At 35.9% G+C, this 27,169-nt stretch overlaps 1 protein-coding gene, 1 long non-coding RNA gene and 1 pseudogene across 2 annotated transcripts; all 3 read left to right on the top strand.

Annotated features, from left to right (window-relative positions):
* The first annotated feature begins 8,742 nt into the window (after positions 1 to 8,742).
* On the top strand, positions 8,743 to 12,962 carry LOC122145806 (annotated as a pseudogene).
* Positions 12,963 to 18,192: 5,230 nt separating this feature from the next.
* LOC122145720 lies at positions 18,193 to 18,787 on the top strand. Its single transcript, XR_006160528.1, has 2 exons — positions 18,193 to 18,632; positions 18,715 to 18,787. It is a non-coding gene; the product is annotated as an uncharacterized LOC122145720 (long non-coding RNA).
* A 393-nt stretch (positions 18,788 to 19,180) lies between these two features.
* On the top strand, positions 19,181 to 26,883 carry LOC122145700 (NACHT, LRR and PYD domains-containing protein 1 homolog). Its single transcript, XM_042761225.1, has 12 exons — positions 19,181 to 19,362; positions 19,513 to 19,560; positions 21,116 to 21,265; positions 21,660 to 21,682; positions 22,053 to 22,117; positions 22,223 to 22,434; positions 22,556 to 22,809; positions 23,289 to 23,408; positions 23,552 to 23,678; positions 23,811 to 23,837; positions 26,347 to 26,415; positions 26,519 to 26,883. Exons 1-12 carry the CDS (start codon positions 19,230 to 19,232, stop codon positions 26,767 to 26,769), a joined length of 1,479 nt encoding a protein of 492 aa, XP_042617159.1. The 5' UTR covers positions 19,181 to 19,229; the 3' UTR covers positions 26,770 to 26,883.
* Positions 26,884 to 27,169: the final 286 nt, after the last annotated feature.

The following is a 27,169-nucleotide window of genomic DNA, read 5'->3' as shown; positions in this document are numbered from 1 at the left end:
AACAAAAACAAACAAACAAAAAAAAAAACATTTGTTTTAAAATTTGATGTAAAAATTTGTTTGTCTTTTGTCTGACACACACACACACACACACATACACACACACACATACACATACACTTACTGAATGTCCTCTTAGATCAGCCTGTCACTGCCACACACACACACAGCCTGCTTTTGTCTGCTGTTCTTTAGTGTGTGTGTGTGTGTAAAACAGAGGACGTCTATGCACCGAGTGTAAGGATCCCATGTATGTCTGCCCAGTTCCATCACATTTTCACAGTGTGTGTGTGTGTGTGTTTTGTCTCCTCTTCCCGTGACTAAACTTTTAACACCCCTCCCCCCTCCACATGGCCCCAATCCACACACACACACACACACACACGCTTTCACTCATCTCACACATTCCCACAGTCTCGATCATGTTGTTTGCAGCCGCCTGTCACGTATCTTCATGGCGACTGCACCTTCAGCCTGTGATGATGTTCCTCAAGGACAGAGAGCCGTGAGTGTGTGTGTGTGTGTGTGTGTGTGTGTGTGCGCCACCATCCAAACTTCATTCACCCTCCACATGGCTGATGTCACCATAACAACGATTGCCTTTCAGCCTGGAGACTGTAACCTAGCAACAGGCAGGAGTGTTACCCCCCCCTCCCCTCCTGTGAACATGTGAACTCAGGCTCATGGTGCGAGAGAGACGCTCCACCAATCAGAGCGCTTTCATTTCACAATCGCTTGAATGGAATGGAGAGCAAATGGCGTCTCTGTTTTTCAGATGTTTCTCTTCAGGGAAAAAAAAAGCCAGGATTCTCACATGTACAGTTTCAGAGGAGAGTGCCCAAATCATAATATTGTTTATTAAAATTAGTAAGCAAGAAATGTAAACTTTTATTCATCAAGGATGCATTCAATTGATCAAAAGTGACAGTAAAGATATAAATAATCTAACAAAAAATATATATAATTCAAATAAATGCTGTTCTTTTAAACTGAACTGTTCTTAAGAGCTCTGGAAAATATATCACACTTTAAAAAAAAAAAAAAATCAAAATCACAAATTATAATTACAACATAAGGATCATGTGACACTGAATTTCTTGAGCATCAAATTGGCATATTAGAATTATTTCTGAAGGATCATGTGACACTGAAGACTGAAGTAATGATGCTGAAAATTCATCTTTGATCACAGAAATCAATTACAGTTTAACAGATATTCACATAGAAAACAGCTGTTTTAAATTATAATAACATGTCACTGTTTTTACACTTTTTACTGTATTTTTGTTCTAATAAATGCAGCCTTGGTGAGCAGAAGAGACTTCTTTCAAAACATTTAAAAGTCTTACTGACCTCAAACTTTTGAACATTAATATAAGTCAGCAGTGTTTAATTAGGAAGCATATTGGTTGTATTTCCATGGTGCAAAATCCAAAAAGAGTTGCACGTCTTTTCCCACGATAACATCAGATCTTCAGAGGCTCTGAGGACCACTGATAACGCACCTCTAGTGTTTGTGTGCAGCATGCCATTTCTTACAAGAGAGTTTTAAGGGGAAAGTGCACAAATGCATTCTTTCTTACACGATTCTGGATCAGTCCACTGATTTATAATCAGAATTTTAAATGAATGCAGAACAAAAGCAGTTCAGATACAGATAACGTGCAACACTGCAGAAACAGCACTGAAGCTCATCTGGACTAGTATTTATATCACAAACATAAGCTTCCAGCACTGTTTGCATAAAACACTCGTCTGACAGGAATTATACATATAAATAAAATGTATACAAATACACATTTACAATCCCACCTCGAGCAGATGATTGCTCAAATCAACGTTTTTTTTTTTTTTTTTTAATAAATGCACTGTAAAAAAATTTTTTTTAAGATGTAAATAAAGATTATTGGAGTATGTTTTGCAAGAAAATACTAACTTAAGAAAAATGCACATTTAATTCACTATGTGACTTGCAGCTTCTTCATAATTATTTGTGAATTTTACTAATTTTTTTTTTTCCTTTTTTTTCATACCCTCCATTTATGCAGTGTCTGAGGGCAGAAATTATGCCCTGTGTAACTGAATCCTGCTGAAGTTGTTTTTGTCATGTGCTGTTTTCACATAAAGAGCTCTTGATGTAGAATAATGAAACTGGTTTGTGGATGAAGCCAGAATGGAGTTAGAAGGCGACCATAGCAACCCAGTGACCATGGTAACATAGTGACTGATCGGAATTTAGGAGATCTGCGATGTAGTGAATGCACACACACACACACACACGTATAGATATATAAATGAATGCACACACAACTATCAGATTATTAAAAAATGCTCTCATGCAAATCCCTCTTGCTTTTATTTTTGCTTGTCTTCTCCAGTAACACACACATACATGCACAGATGTGCACACACAGACACACACACACACACACACACACACACACACACACACACACACACACACACACACGCAGATGCAATAAACACAAGCTTTTTCATTCAAACTCGGAAAAGGTCAATGTGTCACTTCCTGTCAGCATCAAGTTAAACGCTCCATTAGACGATGAGCAACCAAAATATGTTCACACACACACACACACACACACACACACACACACACACACACACACACACACACACACACACACACACACACACACACACACACACACACACACACAGACTTCAGATTTACATAACAGTCTCTATGAGCTACAATATTCACAGACACTAGTCCATATTAGATTAAGTGTACAGCCCTGCTTTTGACTTATCCATCCAGAATGATACAGTAATTATATAGAGATTATATGGATTCTGTGATTCTCTCTGTGTTTTCCACATGGCTGAAACCACAGGGCTTTTTATCAAAGCACTGCATCTATGCAAGGCGTTTGTTTCATACTGTTAGTATTCAGAAATCCTGAGTCATGATCCGAACACTCAGATCCTCGCTCTGTGTGTGTGTTGAGTCCAGTCTGTGTTTCAGTGTGTGTGTGTGTCATAGTGATGCATTCCAGCGCTCTGTATCGACGTCAGGCCAGACCGTAGGCCGAAATGAATGCATTCACTCTCTGCTGAAAGCACGCATGCAGGACAGATGTGTAACTCCAGAGGTCAGAGGTCAAACACGGCAAATGAGCGCTGCAGATGCGGTGAAGGAAGAGGAGGCGGATTTCCTCCCGTCACGCGCCACTCTGCTTATTCACTTAAACTGGAAAAAGTCTGGTTGTCATGGAGACCCAGCTGCGGGCGGCCAACCGGCCTCACTTCCTGCCATCACTGTGGTGTCACTTCCTCGCTGGGCTCGGCGGGCAGCGGAAAAAACATCAGCAAGACGTAAACGACTCCTATGCTTTTCCCCTCTTTCCTCTGCCAGCAATCACTGTTCCTGCTGTTTACAGTTACACACTTTTCATGTGAAGCACAGACACAGCTGCAATCTTCGGATTTACCTTGATGTTTGCACAAACTGGTCTGTGTCACAGTAAAACTTTATTTTGAGGATTCCTTAATACAGTGTATTTACACATTTAAGTGCTGAGTAATATTACTTAACTACATGCATTCATTATAGGGTTTTGTTTAGGGTTAGTTGGCATGTAATTATGCATAATTTACTGTTATTACCATTACACTAAAATATAATAATAATTTATTTTATTTTTCATTTTCAGGTTAATTTTAATATATACAGTTGTTAAGATAAATGTAAATGTAAAATGAAAAAAAACGAAAAAAACAATGAACTAATCATTCAAATGTGTATTTTTTTTTTTTCAGTTTCATTTTAATATAGACAAATAATAATTAAAATAATTTCCTCTGACACCCATGTAAATTTAATGTATTAATTTCTTAATTAATTAAAATAAACAAACAAAGTAATGAATAAATAAAAAATAGAATTTAAAAATAAATACATTGAATTAGAATTGAAAGAATTAAACTGCCTAGCACCACCCTAGCGTCCAACCAGCACTAATAAACTGGACTGAATGCAGATACCATATCAGTGCAAAAATTATGATATTGTGGCAAGTGTAATTTAAATGTGCAAAAGCAAGAAGGATATTTGAGATCATTTGAGTGATTTTTTTTATTTATTTATTTATTTATTTATTTATTTATTATTATTATTATTATTATTTACTTTTTATTCTAATTTTTTTTTTTTTTTGTGGCTTCTGTGTCCCCATAGTTGAATGTAAAAAAAAAAAAAAAAAAAAAAAAAAAAAAAACTTGTACAATATTGTTGAGAAATTATTTTTTTGCAGGGTCAGGAAGGACATGAGTTTGAGTAAAAATGTTTAAAGGGATAGTTCACCCAAAAATGAAAATTATGTCATTAATGACTCACCCTCATGTCGTTCCAAACCCGTGAGACCTCCGTTCATCTTCGGAACACAGTTTAAGATATTTTAGATTTAGTCCGAGAGCTTTCTGTCCCTCCATTGAGAATGTATGTACGGTATACTGTCCACGTCCAGAAAGGTAATAAAAACATCTTCAAAGTAGTCCATGTGACCATCAGAGGGTCCGTTAGAATTTTTTGAAGCATCGAAAATACATTTTGGTCCAAAAATATCAAAAACTAGGACTTTATTTCATTGTTTTCTCTCCCGGGTCTGTTATGAGCGCGTTCACAACACTGCAGTTTAGTGATATCCGGTTCGTCGCGAACAAATCACTCGATGTAAACCGGATCTTCTTGAACCAGTTCACCAAATCGAACTGAATCGTTTGAAACGGTTCGCGTCAACAATAAGCATTAATCCACAAAAATGACTTAAGCTGTTAACTTTTTTTAACATGGCTGACACTCCCTCTGAGTTCAAATAAACCAATATCCCGGAGTAATTCATTTACTCAAAACACTGTAAAATGCTGTGACTGAAGATGAACACCGAGCCAGTCAGATAACGAACGAAACATTGACTCGTTCTCGAGTCAAGAACGGTTCTGCATCGGTTTTCGGATCACCAGTAGTGATGGGAAGTTCTGTTCTTTTCCGCGAACCGGTTCTTTCGGACAGTTTGATTCAATAAACCGGTTGCCAAAAACGGTTCACCAGTTCTTTTGCGCTCGACGTAATGACTTCATTGGCGATGATTGCCCTTGATTCAAGCCTTCGGTTTACCCGCGCTCATAACATTAGCACAGAATCAGTTCAGAATCAATCATCCAAAAGAACCAGTTCGGTTCAGACGTGCTGTGTGTCAGTCTGCTCACGCTTCAATCGCATGCGCAGTATCATCAGCGCCTCGGTTCTCGAACCGGACGCGTCCGACAGAAACGGTTCTTGACTCGAGAACAAGTCAATGTTTCGTTCGTTATCTGGCTCGGCTCGGGGTTCATTTCTTTCCTCTCTTTCACAGCAGTTCAGTCAGTGTACTGTTTGAGTAAATGAATTAATCCGGGATATTGGTTTATTTGAACTCAGAGGGAGTGTTCAGCCATGTTAAAAAAGTTAACAGCTTAAGTCATTTGTGGATTAATGCTTATTGTAGACGCGAACCGTTTCAAACGATTCAGTTCGATTTGGTGAACTGGTTCAAGAAGATCCGGTTACATCGAGTGATTCGTTCGCGAACCGGATATCACTAAACTGCAGTGTTGTGAACGCGCTCATAACAGACACGGGAGAGAAGGTCAATGCTGAATAAAGTCGTAGTTTTTGATATTTTTGGACCAAAATGTATTTTCGATGTTTAAAAAAATTCTAACGGACCCTCTGATGTCACATGGACTACTTTGAAGATGTTTTATTATCTTTCTGGACGTGGACAGTATACCGTACATACATTTCTCAATGGAGGGACAGAAAAGCTCTCGGACTAAATCTAAAATATCTTAAACTGTGTTCTGAAGATGAACGGAGGTCTCACGGGTTTGGAACGACATGAGGGTGAGTCATTAATGACATAATTTTGATTTTTGGGTGAACTATCCCTTTAAGAAGTTTTAATTGTGGATGAATTATCCCTATAGAAATGTGTGCCTTAATAAGCACTGTGTGTGTGTGTGTGTGTGTGTGTGTGTGAATATGCCTGATTGGGAGGGGTGTGTGTGTTTTGTATAGAAATGTGTGCCTTAATAAGCACTTTTTTCACATAAATAACAAACGTCTGCCAGCGGCCTCCGGAGCACAGCAGATGGTTAGAGAAGAACACAATTAAAATCATGCTCAGGTTCTCACATCTCTGACTTTCTCTCATCTTCCTTTCCATCTCTGTCTGTTTAACTCTTCCTCTTCAGCTTGATGGAGCTGTTTCTGGGAAAACATCACGCTCGCTTATAAAACATGTCAATACACACACACACACACACACACACACACACACACACACACACACACACACACACACACACAACAAATCAACACAACAAAACAAACACACTGCAAGACATACAACATGCAACGGCATGCAAATTTCACACAGACACGCCAAACAACACACATACAAACAACGCAAAACACACACAACACACACCACACACACACACACAAACCAAACAAATGTCAAGCATGAAACATGTCAATACACACACACACACACACACACACCACACACACACACAATACACAGACACACACACAAACAAACACACACACTGCACACATACACAGACACGCACACACACACACATACACACACACGCACACACACACACACACACACACACACACACACACAGCACACACAGACAGACACACACACATGCAGTCACACAGACACACACACACACATGCAGTCACACACACTGACCAAAGCTTCTGACTGAATATGTGACTTGTTTGCAGTGTGCTTGAAATGATACATGCCTTTTTAATACTAACCTGTCTTTCTTTCTTTCTTTCTTTCTTTCTTTCTTTCTTTCTTTCTTTCTTTCTTTCTTTCTTTCTCTCTCTCTCTCTCTCTCTCTCTCTCTCTCTCTCTCAAACAGAAGATAGAACGAGACTGATGTGGTTATCATGTCTCTCGGAGTGTGTATCTGAAGCTAGCGTCTGTCTGTTAGCGCTGCTGTGTTTTGACGCTGTTGAAAGCAGTCACTGCGTCTGAGCGAGGAGCACACAGTGCTTTAACTGCATTAGTTCCCACTATCATTAAACATCACCCTTTAAACCTTCCCACGATACAGACGAGCCGCTAATGTCAGAGGAACTGCAGACCGTGTGCTCACATCCAGCTAACAGACACAGTTACAGCACAGTGTACAGCCAGTGACATCGTTTCCTTTCTCAGCTTCTGTTACGATAGTGAAACAAAACCTTTGCCGGATTTAGGGAGTTGGAGAATTATTTTTCTAAAAAATATAATTCAATATCGTCAGCACTAATTGGACAGTGATTCATTTCACTCCCTCAAGAAATCTGTATGATTCAAGACATTCCAAACATCATTCACCACGACAAATAAAAACATGTAAAACAAGCAAGCAAATACATAAACAAAAAAAGAAAAACAACATGAAAAACTCATATTGATCAAATCTGCAAATCAAAACTCATATTGATCAAATCTGCAAATCATGTTCTGATAGTGAAATACTGAGAAAAATGATGGATGGATGGATGGATGGATGGATGGATGGATAGATAGATAGATAGATAGATAGATAGATAGATAGATAGATAGATAGATAGATAGATAGATAGATAGATAGATAGATTTAGTTTAGCGGATTGCTGATTATTGTGTGTTTTCAGTCTGTCTGTATTTTTCATTTCTGTGGGATTGGTTTGGTTTCAAGCTTGTTTTGGGGTTCGGTGACAGATGTGTTTCTCTTGGTCTGGAGTTGATCTGATGATCTGGGTTTGTTTAGTTTAAAGTGAACGTATCTCTGGACCGGACGAGTTGCTGAGAGGCTCCTTCAAGCTTCGTCTCGAAAATGGCTGATTCTGAAGCGCCTCTAGAAGTGCATGACTGTTTTGTTGTGTATTTAATGAAATGAGGGATACTCTGTTTCTGTGTTCAATTGCCGCCTGCCTGCCGTTATTTTGAAACTAAAACAGCTTGAGCTGATTCTAAAGAAGTTTGCTGACTGAGTGTATGACTTAAACAAAAGCAATTAATAATCCTGAAAAATGTCTTGCAGTTTGGTAACCGTGGTATAAGTGGAATAATATAATACATTAAGATCACTGTACAGCCGAGGTATAACTCCACAGGATCTCCATTCATTTAAATTATTCCTCATTTAAAGATTCTTGATTTGGTGAATGACTGTAATTACAGCTCTCTAGTAAATTTCCTCTTACAGTTGAAGTTTCTAGCTTGAACTGCTTAACATACAGACTCATATTACACGTTGTCTTGTACATATGTCTGTGTATTTATGATTTATTTTAAGATTAAAATAAGGATAAAAAAATAGAAAATTTCAGATAGATTTTTTGATTGACTTTTAAAATATAACAGAAATAAACTATTTACATTCTGTCTATAGTGTTATTTTAGTATCCATTGTCAGTTATAATTTCACTAATATTATATATATATATATATACACACACACACACACACACACACACACATTACCCACACATACACACCCAACACCACACAACATTTTTTTTTGCTTTGATTTTTTTTATTTTAATTTTGTTGTGTGTTTGTCATTTTTTATGTCTATATAGTTGTTTTATTTGTATTCTTATTATTTTTATTCTTATTTTTTTTTCCTTCAGTTTTATTTGTAGCTATTATAGAACATTAAGTTGAACTATATGACATCGGAATGTCTCCCAGGCAAGTGACTTAAATAAAATATGTTTAAGTTTTTTTTTTTTTTTTTTTCAGTTAATATTTACTTCTTTTTTTTTAAGTAAATTTACATTTTACACTTTTTTTTTTAAGTTAATAATTACCCTGGATCAGCCTGTATTGCATCTATCTTTGCATCTATTTGTGTTTATAGTCACTTTTATGCTGCACATTATATTTTATTTTTGTACACTGGTGACAAAATCAAGAGTTGTGTTGAACATCTAAAACCTACCTTGCTACATAGAAAATAGCCCGGCCTTGCTCTCATATTTCCTTCAGAAACTGCAAATCTAATTTAGATTGTTCCAGACACTAGATGTGTCAGACAGCATTCTCATGGGCTTTTATGCATGAGTCTTCTCTCCGTATCTCGTGTGTCTCTTCTGGCCCCCTGCTGGAGGCTGGTGTAACTGCAGCACTGTATTGAGGTCAGCAGCAGATCAGTGCGCTTTACAGACTGCAGCAGATAAACAGCAGCGTGTTAACACTCTTTGTACGGATATGAAAATTGTATAAGTGTGTGTGTGGGATGCCTTTGAATGTTTCCCAACTCTTTCTATTTCTTCCATCACACACACACAGTATTCTAGCTGTGATGAATGTAGAATGTTTGCTCTGTTAAAACCGGCTGCCGCAGCACAAATAATACATTGTAAAATCACCAGAGGCGTCCATCTTGGCTCTGGATCCTGCACAGTTTCCTCAGACCTCTGTCCTCGTGTGGGCTGGGAACTGCCAAAGCGTTGGGATTGATTCGTATGCCATGGAGCGTGGAGCTCGCGGTGTATCATGCCACGTCTCTGTATTTTGACAGCATGGCGGATTTATTTGAGTTGTGAATTGAACATGATGTCTTGTTTGAGTTTATGCTTAAAACGAGAACAAATATCTCTCAATAGGGAAATTAAACTTGTTTTGTCTTTGAATTAAGTAGTTTATTTATTTATTTATTTATTTTTTGAGGCAGCAAATATTTGTTCTTGTTTTAATCATAAACTCATTTCATTTTTGACCGTTGTCAAGACTTCTGGTTTAATGTAATTTTGCTACTCAAGTAAGTGCAATGTGATTTAAGAATTTTTTTTTACACTGGAAAACAAAGTATTTATTTATTTTATTTAGTAAAATGAATGAAAAAAGTACTGTAGATCTATTACAAGTTGTATTTTCAAAGGTTGAGGCATTAAAATACATTTACATTTAGAGACCATATTGACATATTGTGTCTTAAAGGTCTTACATTTACTTTCATAAAACTGACAGAAACCCTGGCTTCAAAAATTGTGCAGTATCTAGGAAAAACTACTTAGTGTTAGTTTACATTCATTAGATATTACTTTTTTGCTAGTAAAACATAATGTTAAAATTATTTGCATTTTTGTCTCTTAATTAGAAACACTACTACATTACCAATAAATTTTTATAATATAGCAATTTCGAAAAAGCACACCAAAAACAGATATGCTAATAATGAACACACTCCTTGATCTAAAAAAGGCTAGATTGATCAACTGATATAGTTAGGTGCATTTTAAATTAAGTTCACATTCAGCTTGAAGTTTATAAGAAGTAATCAAAATAAACAAACAAATGAATAAATAAAAAAACTTAAAAAAAAAAAAAAAAAAAAAAACGAAAAAAGAACAAATTAAAATAATGAAATTGCTGAAAAAAACTCAAACAAAAGGTACAAAAACTTAAAAAAAACTCATAAACTTAAGACACTAACACATGCATATGGGACTAGCTATAGATAGGATTGTAGCGTTTTTAAAAGATTTTAAATACATTTTTAGTAGGGTGTCCTGATATCACTCAAACCTTTAATAAGTTTTTGTGCTTATCTGTTCCATTCTGTCTTTTTTCTTTTTTCAATCCCAGAGAATGTCTGAAATACAGCTCGCTGTTGAGTGATCTGTTGAGAGAACATCACTAATGAAGACCTGGAGCAGCTGAAGTCGGCTTGTAAGGAGGACATCCCCGAAGACCAGAGCAAACGCCATCACCTGCTCCAAAGATGGTTCAGTTACCTGGAGAAGAATGACAAACTGGCACAAGGTGAGGAAGACGCCGGACAGATTCAGTCAACATGAATGAAGTGATTAAGTCTTAAGTGTCATCTAACATGAAAATGAATATGCTCTCCCTCAGGCTGCGTGGGCGAGTTGAAAAGAAATTAGAATAAAGTTACTGATAATCTTCCTCTCTGGCTCTCAAATATCATTTGTATTTATGTTCAAAATATTGAAACATCCTGATATAGGTCATGAGAGTAGAAAGCACCAATGATGTTCTTGTTGAACACAAAATTGTTCATATACAGAAATAATACACTTTAAAAGAATATACTTAAGTGTGAACTTAATGTACAGTTTTGGACACTTAGTTATATGTTAATTGCAATTAAAGTATTTATATTAAATACAATATATGAGAAATAGTAGAGTGTCCTGACCCACTTAAGTAGGACTTAAGTACATCTTTTTATGCAATTTCATAACTTCTATTGTCTTTGAAATATAGTTGAATATAATGAACACTACATTTAAAACCATAATCAAGTACTTTAGCTTTATTTAAACAGTGATTTAAAATGTACTTTAAGATAAAACTTAATTTGCCTTTATTACAAAGGTCATTTTTTAAAAGTGTACTTAAGTGTGTTTAGAAACATAGTCATGAAATCGTCTCTCTTTAAGTGGCCTTTTATTTCATTCTTATTATATTATCTGCAAGTACAGTTTTAAAAATATACTTTAAAGATTTGAAGTGCACTAAAAGTGCGCATTCAATACAATTAAGCACACTTTGTCACGAAGGGGGTTTCAGGAGGCACTACATTTGAATATGTTAAAACATTTTATATTCCAAGAAAGTAAATTGTATGTGTTTGGAACAGCATGAGGACAGACTTCTCCATTCATTTACATGACGGTTGAGTTTATTGCACAGGTATGTTGTCGTGTCTTTATTCTGTGTTATAAGACGTCTCTGTGTTTGTCTTGCACAGATAACCTGTCCTACATAGAGCACATCTTTGAGATCTCGCGGCGGCCGGACCTCTTGACCCGGGTCATCGAGTACCGCACGACCGTGCTGAAGATCTCCGAAGACGACGAGATCGACACCAAACTCACACGCATCCCCTCGGCCAAGAAATACAAGGGTACAAATGAGTACATTCTCTGTGTCTTTCATTGAAATAGTGGCGTCTGTAACAGAGTTGTCCTTACGTCTCTCCTCTCTGTCGTAGATATCATTCGCCAGCCGTCAGAGGATGAGATTATCAAACTGGCCCCTCCACCTAAAAAAGCATGAGGTCAAAGTGCATGACCTCTGCTCCTCCTCCCGTCACTTCATCGTCACCAAGCCCCACCCACTCCACCTTCTCCCACCGAACAGAAGCCAAGCAGCCAATCAGATCAAGATGCTTTAAAGCCACGCCCACGCCACGGAACGCATGGAAAACTGAACGAAAGACAACGAAATGGACAAAAAAATAGACTTGCAGATCGGATCATCAGATTGTGTATGGAATGAAAAACAAAGTCTGTGTTCGCTGACGCTTGTGGTGGAATTGTTGTATGTGCGAGAGAGAGATTATTCACACCCGTGATGGGATCAGAAGTTGGCCAGCACAAAAGGGGAGTTCGCAGTTAATGTGGCGACTAGTGTGAGTCTAGTAGAGAAACCGGTTTAGCCACTGATCGCTGTTCCTATAGACACATTTATTCCCTGGTTAGTATCGTGGGTAGACTCCAGGTCGGTACATTCCCTTTAAAACACGACTCACATCAACATTTAAAAGTGTTACAGAGAATCCATCTCTGAATTTGTGTGATCGCCACTTAGAAAGCCAATATTTGCCTTCCTTAGAAATTAAATGCATTATCGCAGGGTATGCAGTTACTTAGTAGAGAACTGATATTGCTTTTTATATTTCTGTACGTCATACTTCTAGGAATTATAGTTTATTAAATTATCAGTTATATAATAATAATCATTGTTTTGTGTCAAGCGACAGCAGTCTTATATATATAGCAACATATATGGAGTCTGTTAAACTAGCGTGGGAGACAAAATTAGACATTTATCTTCTATTATTAAATGTATAACGGGCCTAAAAACACTGTCTTAGAACGATTAGAACATGCTAGAACACTAACCCCCCCCCAAAAAAAACAAAACAAACAACAGATTAGTAAAGTTATAGCTCCATTACTGCAGTATTTGCATCAGGAAATAGAAGGCTTTTTTTTTTCTTTATATATCTTTAAATTGCTCAATTTGACTATGTCTACTGTGAATTATTTATTCTGATGCCTCAGTATGCCATCATGTGAAACATTAGGATGATATCACATATACTGATAGAGGGAAAGAAACAGCTGCGACTAAAACAGGGATATTCATGTCACAGATGATGTTAAAAATGAAATATATATATATATTATTGAGATAACTGCAGCAGTCGATATGTGGCCAAAAGTCTATACGGACACATTGTGTATCCAAAAAGCGCATCGTTTGAGCTGTTTCCATCTATTTTTATCTATTTATCATCCTAACACAGCATATTAAGATTGTCCCTGTGTTTACAAATATTAATATCATGATTACGATTGTGATATTCTTTCGCACCATCTGCTGAAAGACTGTTTCAACACGGCTCTAAATTCGCTTGATCACTGTGCGCTCTGCCCCTGCAGACTGTTGTTTTCATGCGATGAAAGCCGGAGCGGTTATCGAGGACATGCATCATGCGTGTTTTTACGCGTCTGTATTTCCACCCCACGCATTGAGGCCCGCATGCAGCGTTCAGTTACAGGCTGTTTCTGCTACTCTATATTATTCTGCTGTGCGATTTTGTTAAAATTGTGGCAAACAAGCTGTAAGAGCTCAGCAAAACCTTACACTGAATCTGGAACTGCATAGTTATACAAGCCTGTGGTATTTTGAATAGCAGGAGAGCGGACCCGGTCGTGGAGCATTCGTGGCCTTTTTATAAACTTGAAAATCGGTTACTGTGGATTTCTGAGGACTATAAAGAATCATGTCCTGTCAAGGTTTAGATCGGTGAATTGATCAAGTTTATCTCTGTCGCTGCCACCCACACATTACAGATCTGTTATCATTTATCTACCCTGTATGTTCGTTCCAAACCTATGCTTTGCTTGCTCAAAAAAGATGCTCCTAGACGTTCCTTTCCATGCAGTGGAAGTGAAAGCAGATGTCAAAAAGTGTGTCTATAATTCTCAAATCTATAGAAGCTTATTTCTGCCATGGAATAAAATATTTCAACCTTTTGAAATATTATAACGGTAACTGCAACTTTTTATCTCACAATTGCAACAGTTTTTCTTGCAGTTCTGAGTTTATGTCTCTCAGTTCTGATTTTGCCATTTTTGCAATTCTAAGAAGAAAAGTCAGAATTGTGAGAAAAAAACAAAAAACAAACAAGATTTATGAGTTAATAACTTGAAACTGCAAGATTCATACTTGAATTTGTGAGAATAAGGTTGGGATAATGAGATCAAAAGTCACAATTACTTTTTTTATATATTTATTCTGTTGCACAGACAAGCTTCCATACAAATCTCTTTTGCATTTCTGCATATTTACTTAGCTGCATCGCATCAAATGTGCATGTTAAAATAGCTTTTAGTATCACTGACGTCAAACTTGACATCTTGCCACTTAATCATCTTTAAACGTACACAAATGTGAAACAGATTTGAGTTTATTGAGTTCTGACAGGCTCTCGATCCTCTTTCATTGTATGCAAAAGTTCTCCTTTTTCAGTCCCAGAAATGATCAAACAAATGTGAGGGCGAGTAAACGACAGAATGTTCATTTTTGTCATTTCTCAAAGATTAGCGTGTGAAAATCCCGACGCGTCACAAACAACCCTTTTGAAAAACAGATTGTACGTTATTCTATTTATTGTAGTTTTTTATGTTGTTGTTGTTGTTGATGTATTGATGTTTCTCGGTGTTATACAGATATCATCTTGTGGATTTTGCGCTGTGTGACATTGTGGTGATGTTCCCTGTCTAGAGTCTTTCCGAACACAAGGCCAAACGCTCATCAGACATGCCACGATCACTTCTGATTCGATTCGTTTCTCTCTTAGTTTAATAGTAGTTGGTTGGTTTAGTTTGTTTGCATCCTCAGTCCTGACTGAATTCTCTGTGATACCTGACTCTAGATCAGCTCTCTAGGCTTATGCTAGTTTACCAACCAGATGTAGAAATTCATAACATCCCCAGACCAGCAACCAAGGGCTTCAGATGTGCTCACGTCATTGACGGTGGTTTTCATTAGATGTGGTTCTGTCGATCTCGTATCTGTGTCTGTGCAGTTAGTCAACTGATCGGTAGATCCGTCTCTATCAAGGGCCTCTGTTCAGCACTGTGCTTTGCGCTTGAGATCAGTTTGCCAAGAGTATTTCTAAAACACAGCGCCTCCACTGGAGAACATCGGAAAAAAAAAAGCCATATTATCATCGCTTGCCCTTTTCCATGTTTCCTTTTCGAAGGCGGATGAATTTCCTGTTGCAGCAGGAAATGATGCAGAGCTTGATGATTTTTCTTCACAACGTCTTTCTCTAGTTTAATGCCACTTCTTTTCCTCTATGCAGAGATTATTGGGCACTGTGCACAAGCGTCTCCTCTAGACGTTGTTAATAACCAACTACATGCAAGTATTACGATGTGTTCGGCAAAATGAAACAGTGCACTGCTGAAAGCCATAGACGCATAATCATGTCTTTCTGATTGTCAAATTGGATGTCAGAGTATTAAAACATATCAGCCTTGATAATGCTGCAAAAGCTTTGTAATGCTGAAGATTTATCGCTATTGGCGTAACAGAAACACGACTCGAGGTGTTTTATCCTACGTTTAGTTATCGTGTCCAAAACAAGTTCCACTGAAACTAGCCAAACTAAAAATGAACACAAATAAATCCTGTTGAAAAAACCTGTCCACTTCAGAATAGACATAAGAAAAGAAATGCAGAAAGAAAATGAAGCATATTTTTCGAGCCATTACGACTGCGAAGCACATTTAAAACTCCCATTTTCACCTGGATATCGTAAAACACACACAATATGTCTGGGTCTTCATGACTGTTTTGGTTCTTTGCTTTATAACAATAACACTGGGCGAAGGATGTGCTTATTTGTCATGGAAATTATGTAACCTAAAAATAGGCTTCATTTTCTTTTGCATAATGTGATTCTCTTTCTTTTTTCTTAAGTTCTGACTGATGTTTTGTTCTTCAGTTGTACATACAAATATATTGTGGATTTATAAAAGTGTTTATTATTAATTAATTTATTTAATGCAACTGTACTTGTTTTGGTGTACTGAAGTCTGTGTACTAACTGGACAAGCGGGACGGTGTTTATTCATCAGTGTAAGTGTAAGTGTGATGCTCAGATCAGGTCTGTACTGTTGGGTTTATCGTAGGGCTCAAGATCCTTTTCTATACTCTTCTGTTTTGAAAACTTTACAGCATAATTTACATGTCTTTTCGTCACATCTTTCCTTTTTTTTGTATTTTTATTGTAGTGTTTTTCCAAATGCTTGTTCTGTTTCTTAGAAACGCTTCGCAGCATAATATGACTGTTTTGAGCGTGTTGTAGTAACCATGCCTTTGTCATGTTGTGAAATGTTCGTATGAGAGGCCACTGGCTGTAGATGCAAGAAAACCTTTAACGATCATACATTTAACGCACGTTTGAAGTTCCCCGTCAGAGCGTGAGACTGAGAAAACGTGGAATCGGTTTGTGTAGAGACTGAAACACTCATCGTCGGCTGATGTGGTGTGTGATGGTTTAGATGATGGTGAAATACAGTGTGTTTTGAGAGAGCGGATTGTAGGGCTTTAATGAATACACTGATCACAGAAATGAAGAAAGTAAATATGGTAAAATAACTGCACGGTGAAACTCATGAAGAAATTTGAAGGTCATTTAACCCAAAAACAAACAATTAAACTGCCCCTTTATGCATACATACATATATATTAAACATTTCAGTTGACCTGGTTTGCCCCAATTTGATCAAATTTTATTCTTTTGATTGTAATTTAGTGAAAATCATGCTCTCTTGACTTATTATCAATAATTGTAATATCAGTAATAATATTAATAATTGTTTTTTAGGGTGAAGTATGTCCCAGACTTATTCTTGACCCTTCTTCTGTGAGTTTCGCCCACACATGCTTCATCTAGCGGTGTTAGTTTAGACATGAAAACATTGTAACTAACTTTTTTTTTTGACATCACATTCGTAAACCATTCAGATGGAAATGTAGAGACGTTGTAGAGAATGTTGAATAACTGATGATAAACGTTGTAGACAAGTTGATGTTACTGCAGAAATGGAAATGCGTAAAGAAAGGAGAATAGAGAAATGTATGGATAATATAATGCACACTCATAGCACGGAAATACATTAGATTTTAAAATACGAAGCACATGCTAAAATGATTGTGTGCATAAGAGCTGTTAGAGCTGTACGTTTACACTGAGGACTAAAGCATGCTCTCATGTCATGACAAAGTGCCAACTCGATTAGTATTTGTGCAGAAGCTTAAAACATAGACAAATTATTTTTTATGGCTCTCGTGATAAGAAGCTTACCTATAGTTTAAAAGAGTTAGCACACTATCAGTTGTGCTGTGTGTGCAGGTGTGCAGTGTTTGGGCTGGAGATGCTGTGATGAAGTCCAGTAGAATATAGATACTGAAGTGCTCGGTCTTAGACTCTTGCTGAAGGACTTCTTTGTTTTGCATTTTTTGGTCATTGCATATTTATTTATTGATGTGATGCTCTTTTTTTTTTTTTTTTCTAAGTCGCTTCATAAGACATTTTGGCTTGAACCGCTTTGCAGATCGCTGATGTTCTCGTTGATCGGACTGATGTTTGATTCTCATTAAACGTTAAACCTCTATGGGCGGATTACTGTTAGCATTTCTTCAGTAATTCATTTTGCTTTCGTTCTTTCTTTTGTCTTATGTTGCAGCAACAAAGTGATGGACACTCAGTATGGAGTTATGTTTGTTAAATATATGTGGCTTCTCTCTTGGAGTAAATTAGGCTGAACCCGAAATGATGCCGTTTTTGTCATTGTGCTTAAATATATAAATATTATATTCTATATTAAAATATATTTGCTAACCAACAGATCTGTGTGAGTCGGTTCTTTGTCGCGCTCTCAGATAAAGTTGAAATTATGTGATAATATAAAATGCACAACACTTTTTTTATGGTAAAACTATATTTCTTTGGGCTTGAAAAAATAACAATAAAATTTAACAAATATTTTTTTTATGTTAATATATTTTAAAATGTATTTTTTAATTAAATATTTATTTAATATTTTCTGTGCATGTTGTAAAGTAGAACCTGTAGTGAAACTGATGTTGATGTTGTTTAATCTGTCATGATGAAATGAAACTTGGATGTCATTTTTGTCCAAGTGGTTCTACGAAGCTCGCACTCTATGCATCAGGGATTAGATATTATTCAGTGCTATTTTGTGGGTTTTGGTGAACATGGCCTAGGATGGACATCCCTTCTGGCTTCTACTGTATTCGTGAAAAAGCTCTTAGTTTGAGCTGCAGGCTTTCAGAGCTTCTGGTTTCATACTGCCCTCATGTGGACAGAAAAAAAAAAAGATGGCCTTTGCATGGACCTTTGGCCCTTTAAAGACTGAAATGACAGACAGCTGTGTCCCTTGAACAGGTTTGACTGGTTTAGTTTTCATTTTGCTTTCAGTTTGTTTTGCGTGTTAAAATCTAGTTTCCACTGACGAAGACACTTGAGGGTCAAGCACAGGATGAGCCAATAAAGTAAGTTATTCATGAATGTTTTGTATTTTACACTGAAGAGTTGTTTTGTATCTGAAGTTGTGGAGTTGAATATTGTTGACAGCTCTGCGTCTCACACCAGTCTGAAGTATTTGACAAACCCGGCTGAATCCTCTTGATGAAAAGATGGCAAAACCTGCAAGTGAGTGTACGATAGCATCAACATGAAACTGAACATGAATATCACTCTGTTTACTTTCTTAGTACACGATCTACAGTCCTGTAAATGATTCATCGTCAATTATATGTATATATTGTTTTTTGTTCACTTTAAAGTTGTTTTGATTAGAATGAAGACTTTTACATGTTTTTTTCTGCTTATATTTTTGTCAAGATATCAAAAGCTGTAAAAAATTGGAGCAACTTTTGAATGAATATGCAGAACAAATACAGGAGCTGTGTCGTCTTAACGACATATGCCCAAAAGGGTAAGAGTCAATGATTTTTTTTTATATCTGAATTTCACTGTTATTTGCCAACCCTGCGTCTCTGTGAAGGTTTTGATCTTTATTTTGCTTAAATCAAAACAAAGGCCAGAAAAAGAGAATAAAGGATGCAGCAAAAGAACTCAGAGAGCTTATGGAAACTGAAGATCAGTCATTTGATGTCTCATCTATACTCAGTAATATAGAATCAGCAACAGAAATGATAAAGAAAACAATCGAAGAACTAGAAAGCGATTCTGATCCTGTCCAGCCATGCAGTGTCAGAAGTAAGTTATTACTAATCTAAATTAATCCAGAAAATGGCACACAAGCATCATGTTTAATGAACAATGGCTTAAATGGCAGCAGCTGTGAAACTGTGAATGTGACCATATATATATACATATATCACACAGATTAACATCTTGGTGTTTCAGGTATGCCCCGAGTTCTATGTGACACTAAAAAGAAAATGATTGCATCTGGTAAGTTAAGCAGCTTTGATGTTTGGTGAAAATAATCAACCCTAAAAATTCATAACATAAATGATCTAGTTCAGGAGTGTCAAACATACGGGTCGTGGCCAAATACGGCCCACAAAGGTGATTTGAACTATAATATAAAATATTAAATAGTGCTCGTTTACTTGAGTTGCTGGTTACGCCTCTGGATATACATGAGCGTTATAAAGCTGTGAGATTTTGAGTGGCATGCAAGTGATGATAGATGCATTGTAACTCTGATATCGCCTAGGGCTGAGTTTGAGAGGGTTTCACACATGCTTACATCAGCATTCAAGTTGTGTTGCATTCCTAGTTCTGCTATTTTAAACTAAGAATTTACTATTGCTGTAGCTTTGAAGCAGACTAGGTGAAGGCGTGTGGCATGGATGGAATTTTCACCCGAGTCTCATGAACATGTTGTGACATGACGTCATTATCTTTATCTTGAGCTCTTTGGCTGCTGCTTGAGAAGGATCTCTGCTTGATTTCTAGATTACAGAAGTGTACCTTTTGAAAAGGTACTGCCCCAGTGACAGCTTTTGTACCTTCTTTTCTGAGAGTGTGGCAAAAAGAGCATGCTGGTTCCCTGGCTCACTCTCTGTCATCCTCTGTCTCTCTAAGCTACGTTACTAGTCCCAAAAACATTTGTGACATTTGGTACATCGCTACGTTTTATGTTTGGGATTTCTCATTTTCTTTTCTATGACATTGAAGGGTGTTGTGTATACAAAAACTCTTTCAAGTGCAGTGTTGGGCTCGTTACTCAAAAAATGTAATACATTACTCATTAATAGTTACTCCTTTCGAAAGTAATGTTAATACTTTTCTTATTACTCGCGACCAACAGTAATTAATTACGCTACTAGTTATTTTTCGTTATACATTACTTTTCCATTACACCCCAAAAATTGGAAACTGCATCATTTTTGCAGCCTGTGAATCCATGAAAGTTACAGATAAATGATGAGTACAACGGGCTCAAACTCATGAGAAGCCACGGTTTTTTAAACAACTTCTGATATTTAATGAAGCAGCACCATAGTAAAATCTGCAGCAGGGCTCAAGCATTAAGAAACGTGCTTCCAGACGCTATATGGTAATGGGATTGTAACTAATATTATTACTTAAATTATATTAGTAATTAGTCACAGTACTAGTTACCAGAGAAAGTTGCTGAGAGTTCAGATACATTATATAAGATATTTAAGTATTGTATAACATGTTAAACTGTTAAACAAACAAGATGTTTTTGAACATATGGTATTAGAGTTTCATTTAGACACAATGTTGTCTGTTGTTGCTGTTTCACCAACAGAAATTATTTTAAAGGGGTCATTGGATGTTGCTAAAAAGAACATTATTTTGTGATATTAATATTAATATTAATATTGATGTAATTGTGAACAAATTAATGTTTAACAAAAGGTAATTCAAGGGCCACTCAAGGGGACATTTTCCGGTCTGGCCCTCAACCTAAAATGAGTTGACACCCCTGATCTAGATGTATTTGATTTTGAACTTGATCTTGTTCTTCCAGGTGCAGTAAAGCATGATCATAAAATGATGAGATTTATGAAAGATCTCAAAAAAACCCAAAAACCATTTCCCGCAATCCAGAAACTGTTCCAGGAGGAGACGTCTTATAAATTAAGAAATGCTTACAACAAAATGGGAATTGATACAAAAGGTAGGTTTTTGGCCAGAGTTTATCAAAAAAAAAAAAAAAAAAAAAAAATGGACCTATGGTGATGCTACTTGGAAACTATAGTTTCCTACACTGTACAATGCACATCTCTTTTACTAGGTAAACTCATAACAAAATTATGCTACATATCATTCTACATTAAATCAAATTGTATAATTTAAAATTTAGTAACTTTTTAAAGCTAATGAATATATTCATTATATATATATATATATATATATATATATATATATATATATATATATATATATATATATATATATATATATATATATATATAATTTATTTTTTAATCTTCATAAGAGATTGATGAGACTGATTACTGTGGACATTTTGCTTATTAGCTGACTGGTTTTGTTTGTTATTCTTTAATCAGGTTGTGAGACATGTGAATTAGAGGTGAGTAAAGGGAGGCTGCTTCATTAAACCAGTCACAATTACTGTCTATTGCCACTCTGTGTATGTGTTTAGCTGGTTGTCTTCATTAGTGGTATTATGTCTTATAGATACATTTAATTTCTCCCTCATTGCTAAACGTTGCTTAATATAAATTGTTAAAAAGATCAGAATTCTTGAAAAATCTGAATATATGTAGATTTTTATGGATTAATTTGTTTTATTTATTTTTTTACATAAAACAGTTTCAAAATTCTATTGAAGTTAAGTATTTTCTGTACTTCAGAGACTTTTAATTTCTTAATTCAATTTCTATTTATTTATTTATTTATTTATTTATTTTCTTAATTCAGTTTATTTGTCTCCCTCTCAGGATGATTCTGAATGGGAAGTTCAAACACCTTCAGAGGTCACAGCTGATGCAAATATCAAGTACAGGTACAGAGATAAATCTTTATGAAATATTACATACTTGTAACATGACATATATAATATTACATCTTCTGAGAGCATCTTTGTCAGTGTTATATTTGTGTTTTTCAGTGTCAGCTCCTCTGCAGGGCAGCATGAATGTTCAGAGACTGGCCTCCGCTGGCGGTCTGACAGTGATGTCAGTTTGGAGTATCAGTTTGTTGACTGGGAATCATTACATGAAGATATCATGAAGAACTACAAACCATGTGGAACTTTGATGGACATCACTGTAACCTCTGGTACTCTGGAGGAAATTCATCTACCTCACTTCATCTGTGTAGGTATGTGTGTGTAAGGTATATCTCACTCCAGATCCAATCATTTCAACATTCGTGTAAACCTTTCAAGCCAGAACTTTGAGCTCTCGTTCTTGAAGACTTAAACTGACATTACTGTCCACAGATTCTGTATCTTCATCAGATGATGCAGTGAAAGCTCTTCATGTAAACGGCAGTGAAGCTTCATTGGAGAGATGTGAACTAACCAGATTTCATGCCAAGCTCCTCAATCCCACCTTCTCACTCTTGGGAGTTATTGCACATTTGCATCAGTACTTCACCATGAAATTTCACTGTGAAACTTTGATTTATCGCAACAAAATTGCTGCCCTTAACCTTCATGTGTACCTGATTTTAAAGAATAAAAAACTTAAGAAGGTAAAATCTAATGATAAACTTTATGAGAGGCTATGTAACTGACATTTATTTACTTACAAATGTAGAAAATAATCATCCATTTATTGGACAATAGATTCCATTAACCAAACTGTTCTGAAAGGATAATGACAATTTTGCCATTATAATTTCCTTCAGGCCACTCTTTTATTCAATAAAACAATTATTCCAATCATTCATTATATTCCAAAGTCTTTTGAAACCATACAATAACTTTGACATAAAAAAATAAATAAAAATTGTATGTTTATGAAATGTGTATAAACCTCTTTGATTATAAGTTATATACACCACTCAAAAGGTTTTAGTATTTGAGATTTGAAAGATGGCTTCAGAGGACTTGGAATATAACGATTTATATGGACAGTATGAGTAGATTTATCTTTTTGCACTTGCAGAAAGCAAGTGTAACTACCTCTGTAAGAACACGTTTGACAAATAATTCTGTCTATCACTGTTAGGATGTGAAGGAGAAGGAGAAACATAATATGGAGATTGTAAAACCATCACCAGATAAAGCCCTTAAAATCGATGACTGTTACACCCTGAAGACATCTTGTGACTCCAGAATCAAACCACAGGTACTTGTAAAAAGTTTGCCTTTGCATATATGTGTGTGTGTGTGTGTGTGTGTGTGTGTTGGTGTGTGTTTGTTTAGTTATTTAAAATAATCCAGACTTACATGCTGCCTCTTTCTAAAATATTTCAATTTGCTTTTTGTCAGAATTTAAAGCTGACACCCTGCAAGGCCAACTTCTTTGATTTATACATTCAAGCTGCAAAGAAACCAATTGAACTCTATATAATGACAAAAAAAGACAAAACAATATGGGAAGTTAATATAGAATCAGGTAAACAAGCCACAAAAACATGCAAAACTCTCTGCAGATCAGATATTTATCTTTTATCTTTATTTATTTATTTATTTATTTATTTATTTATTTATTTATTTATTTATTTATTTATTTTCTATGTTCTTTCAGATGAATTCAACATAAACAGTCCAGTCTGTAAGTGGCAGTACAATTTCATTATTCATACAGATCTTCACATGCTAGAAATATAAACACACATATACATGCTATAAATAAATGGTTAAATAAATAAACTTTTGTTTGGCAGTTAGAATAATATTTAATATAGTTTAAATAATTTAAATATTTTTGGCCTCATTTCAGCTGACTGCAGTCAGATGACCTCCTCAAATTTAATTCAGTGTCCAGTAAATGTTCTGTAATATTCTGTAAGGTTAAATGTATTACTATTATTGTGCATTTAGCCACTAATGCGTATATGTAATTTAAGCTTTACTATACTAATGTGAAGAAAAAAAAAAAAAAATCCTGAGAGGGAACGAGATCAGAATGCATCAGAAACACTTCTGATTGATTGTGTCTTGCTACATGTATGAAATCAGTCCAATGGCATGGTGTGATGTCACTGTGTAGCATGTGACATTGTGACCAGGAAGCTATAGCATAACTGAACTAAATAATGTCAGCTTCTGATTGGCTGAAGCAAGTTGATCACAAGCTTGCAGGAAGTATGGCAGGGTGTCGTAGCATCTCAATCCTTCTCAGGGAACCATGGTTGGAGTCAAAACCTGAGACGTTCCCCCTCAAGGGAACTCGCACTGCATTGGAAGTTACAATGCTAAGTGAGCTGCAAGCACAGCCTAAGAGATGAGACCCCAGAGCCTTTTCTCAATACTAAGTACACAAAGTTTGGACTTGCATCCTCAAAAACGTATGTGTTGTCCAGGCAATATGTGTGTATATATATATATATATATATATATATATATATATATATACTCTTATCTTTGCTTTATGTCTAAATACATTTTCATAAAATGAAATGTGACTTGAAACACAACACAGCCTCTTTATGTTAAATGTCATGTTTAATGAACAAAAATAGCCATTAAACATTTATAAGTATAACATATCAGAATCAGAAAGAGCTTTATTGCCAAGTATGCTTGCGCATACAAGGAATTTGTTTTAGTGACATAAGCTTCCAGTACACAAGACAACAACACACAGTCAAAAAAATTTTTTCTTTCCCTTTGCAGATAAATAAGTGTATAAACAATTGTGCTATAAATGATAATGGAATTGGATTGAGTAAGATGCAGGGATTTACTAGGAATGAAGGGGTAACAAATAAATATAAGGAGCATTGCACATTTTTATTGTAATAAGTGGGGAACATTTAACTGTTCATGAGGTAGATTGCCTGGGGGAAGAAAACTGTTTCTTGTGTCTGACTGTCCTGGTATTTGCGGCTCTGAAGCGCCGGCCAGATGGCAAAAGTTCAAAGATGGGGTAACTTGGGTTTGAAAAGTATATCCTTTCAGAGGGATCCAGAGTGATTTTCTGAGCCCTTTTCCTCACTCTGGATGCATACAGTTCTTGAAGGGTGTGCAGGGGAGTACCAATAATCCTTTCAGCACTCCGAACTGTTCTCTGTAGTCTTCTGATGTCTGATTTTGTAGCTGAACCAAACCACACAGTTATTGAAGTACACAGGACAGACTCAATGACGGCTGAGTAGAACTGTTTCAGCAGCTCCTGTGGCAGGTTAAACTTAACACATAAAAGGCTTATAGGAATTAAAGACAAAGGCAAACAATTCAGTGAAAAGTATGCTACAAAGTCAGCACTGTACAACAGTAGATAAATATATAAAGTTACAAATTGAATCTCTGTGCTCAGCCAATGACCAGGAACAAATAATAGATTAACGAGACCAAACTTGCCTGCTAGATATATCTAAAACAAATTGTATATCATGTTTTTACCACTACAGAAACATCATAGCCAGCGGCAAATGTGCGAATGACTAGCCGAAGTGAGGCTGCTCTTGGCAGAAAACATGAGCACTGAGCGCCGGAGATCGCCTGGAGCTCACATCTCTGAAAAATTGGCAAAGCTAATTTTCAAATAGGCACTACCTTTATAAATAAACCACAGCTTTGAGTTTTTAACAACTACATTCTCATCTGAAAAACTATTAAAACTACATTTCAGACATAATAACAGTAGTATTTTGAAAATTATGAGGGGTTTCTCCTCTGCAATTAATGCTTACTGCTTGTTGCAAAATGCATTCTGGGATACCTGGATGCCTCTAGTTCACACAAGTCACCTCTTGATGAAATTTTGATAAAAGGGGCGGAGCTTTGAACTGTACTTGACTAGATGTGAACTTTGAATTGGAACAGGACTTGGGCAACGACTGATGATGTTTCACAACTCCACAAGAACACAAGTACAGACAAGAACGCATATTGAGAAATGGCTTAAGCAGGGGGCATTCTGGTATTGCTTTCCTACCGAAGGATAAATTAAACGCTTTCCTAGAATTTGGCCAAAACTGTTGTTTATCTGAGTAATATATGCATATATATACACATTTCAATATGCAGTTTCTGAATGTGCAGTCTACACTTTCTTATGTAATTCTGAAAGTCTGGACAATGATTTATTATTAAAAGCTTTTATAATATTTACGCAGGTTATCAGCCTGCAGAGACTGTAGAGACCGATACTGCACCGAAAAGGGAACGCTGCAAAAACAGTAAAGGTAAATATCATTTATGAAAATAGATCAGGCTGTTTCTGTGCAGATTCTTCATAAAGTATACTGTTCAGTGGTTTCTCATGAAGGCAACATTTTGTTCATGCAGACGCTGAGTTTGTGGAGAAACACGAGAAAGAGCTGATCAGAAGGGTCTCACTGGTGAAGCCCATTGCAGACGACATGAAACCTCTGATTGGTGATGAAAAATACCAAATCATCCTAAAATCATTATCAACCTTTGATCAAATGAGAGCTCTTCTGTCTTTCCTGAAGACAGATGCACTGAAAGAGAAACTTTACCAAAGTCTTAAAATACATGAGCATTCCCTTGTTGAAGATTTGGAGAGTTCTGGGTAGATGCTCTTTATGTGTCAGTACAATGAGTTCAATATGTTTTTTTATCATTTAAAGCAGACAGGTGATTAATTATATAATAAGGTCTGGAGTGCAGTGTGTTGTGTTTACAAACATAATGGGATATACAGTTCTATTATATATATATATATATATATATATATATAGGGATATATATAGTATCATATATATATATATATATATATATATATATATATATATCTATATAGTATATATATATATATATATATATATATATAGACACACATACATACATACATACATACATACATACACACACATAACACTGAATATCATTACATTTTCAGAATAAAACCTATATGAATACATTTAACTTTTAACTTTTTTTTCTGGGTTTTAACATTTCAGTTGACCAGATTTG

The sequence above is a fragment of the Cyprinus carpio genome, chromosome A7, assembly GCF_018340385.1.
Source record: "Cyprinus carpio isolate SPL01 chromosome A7, ASM1834038v1, whole genome shotgun sequence".
NCBI lineage: Eukaryota > Metazoa > Chordata > Actinopteri > Cypriniformes > Cyprinidae > Cyprinus > Cyprinus carpio.
This window is presented reverse-complemented; position numbering and strand designations above follow the sequence as displayed.

Bases quoted from the DNA above. Each gene is read 5' to 3' on its own strand.
- LOC122145700 (XM_042761225.1), top strand. From the start codon at position 19,230: ATGGAAACTGAAGATCAGTCATTTGATGTCTCATCTATACTCAGTAAT. The intron at 19,561-21,115 runs GTAAGTTAAGCA...TTGTTCTTCCAG, and splicing joins AAAGAAAATGATTGCATCTG to GTGCAGTAAAGCATGATCAT. The intron at 26,416-26,518 runs GTAAATATCATT...TTGTTCATGCAG, and splicing joins ACGCTGCAAAAACAGTAAAG to ACGCTGAGTTTGTGGAGAAA.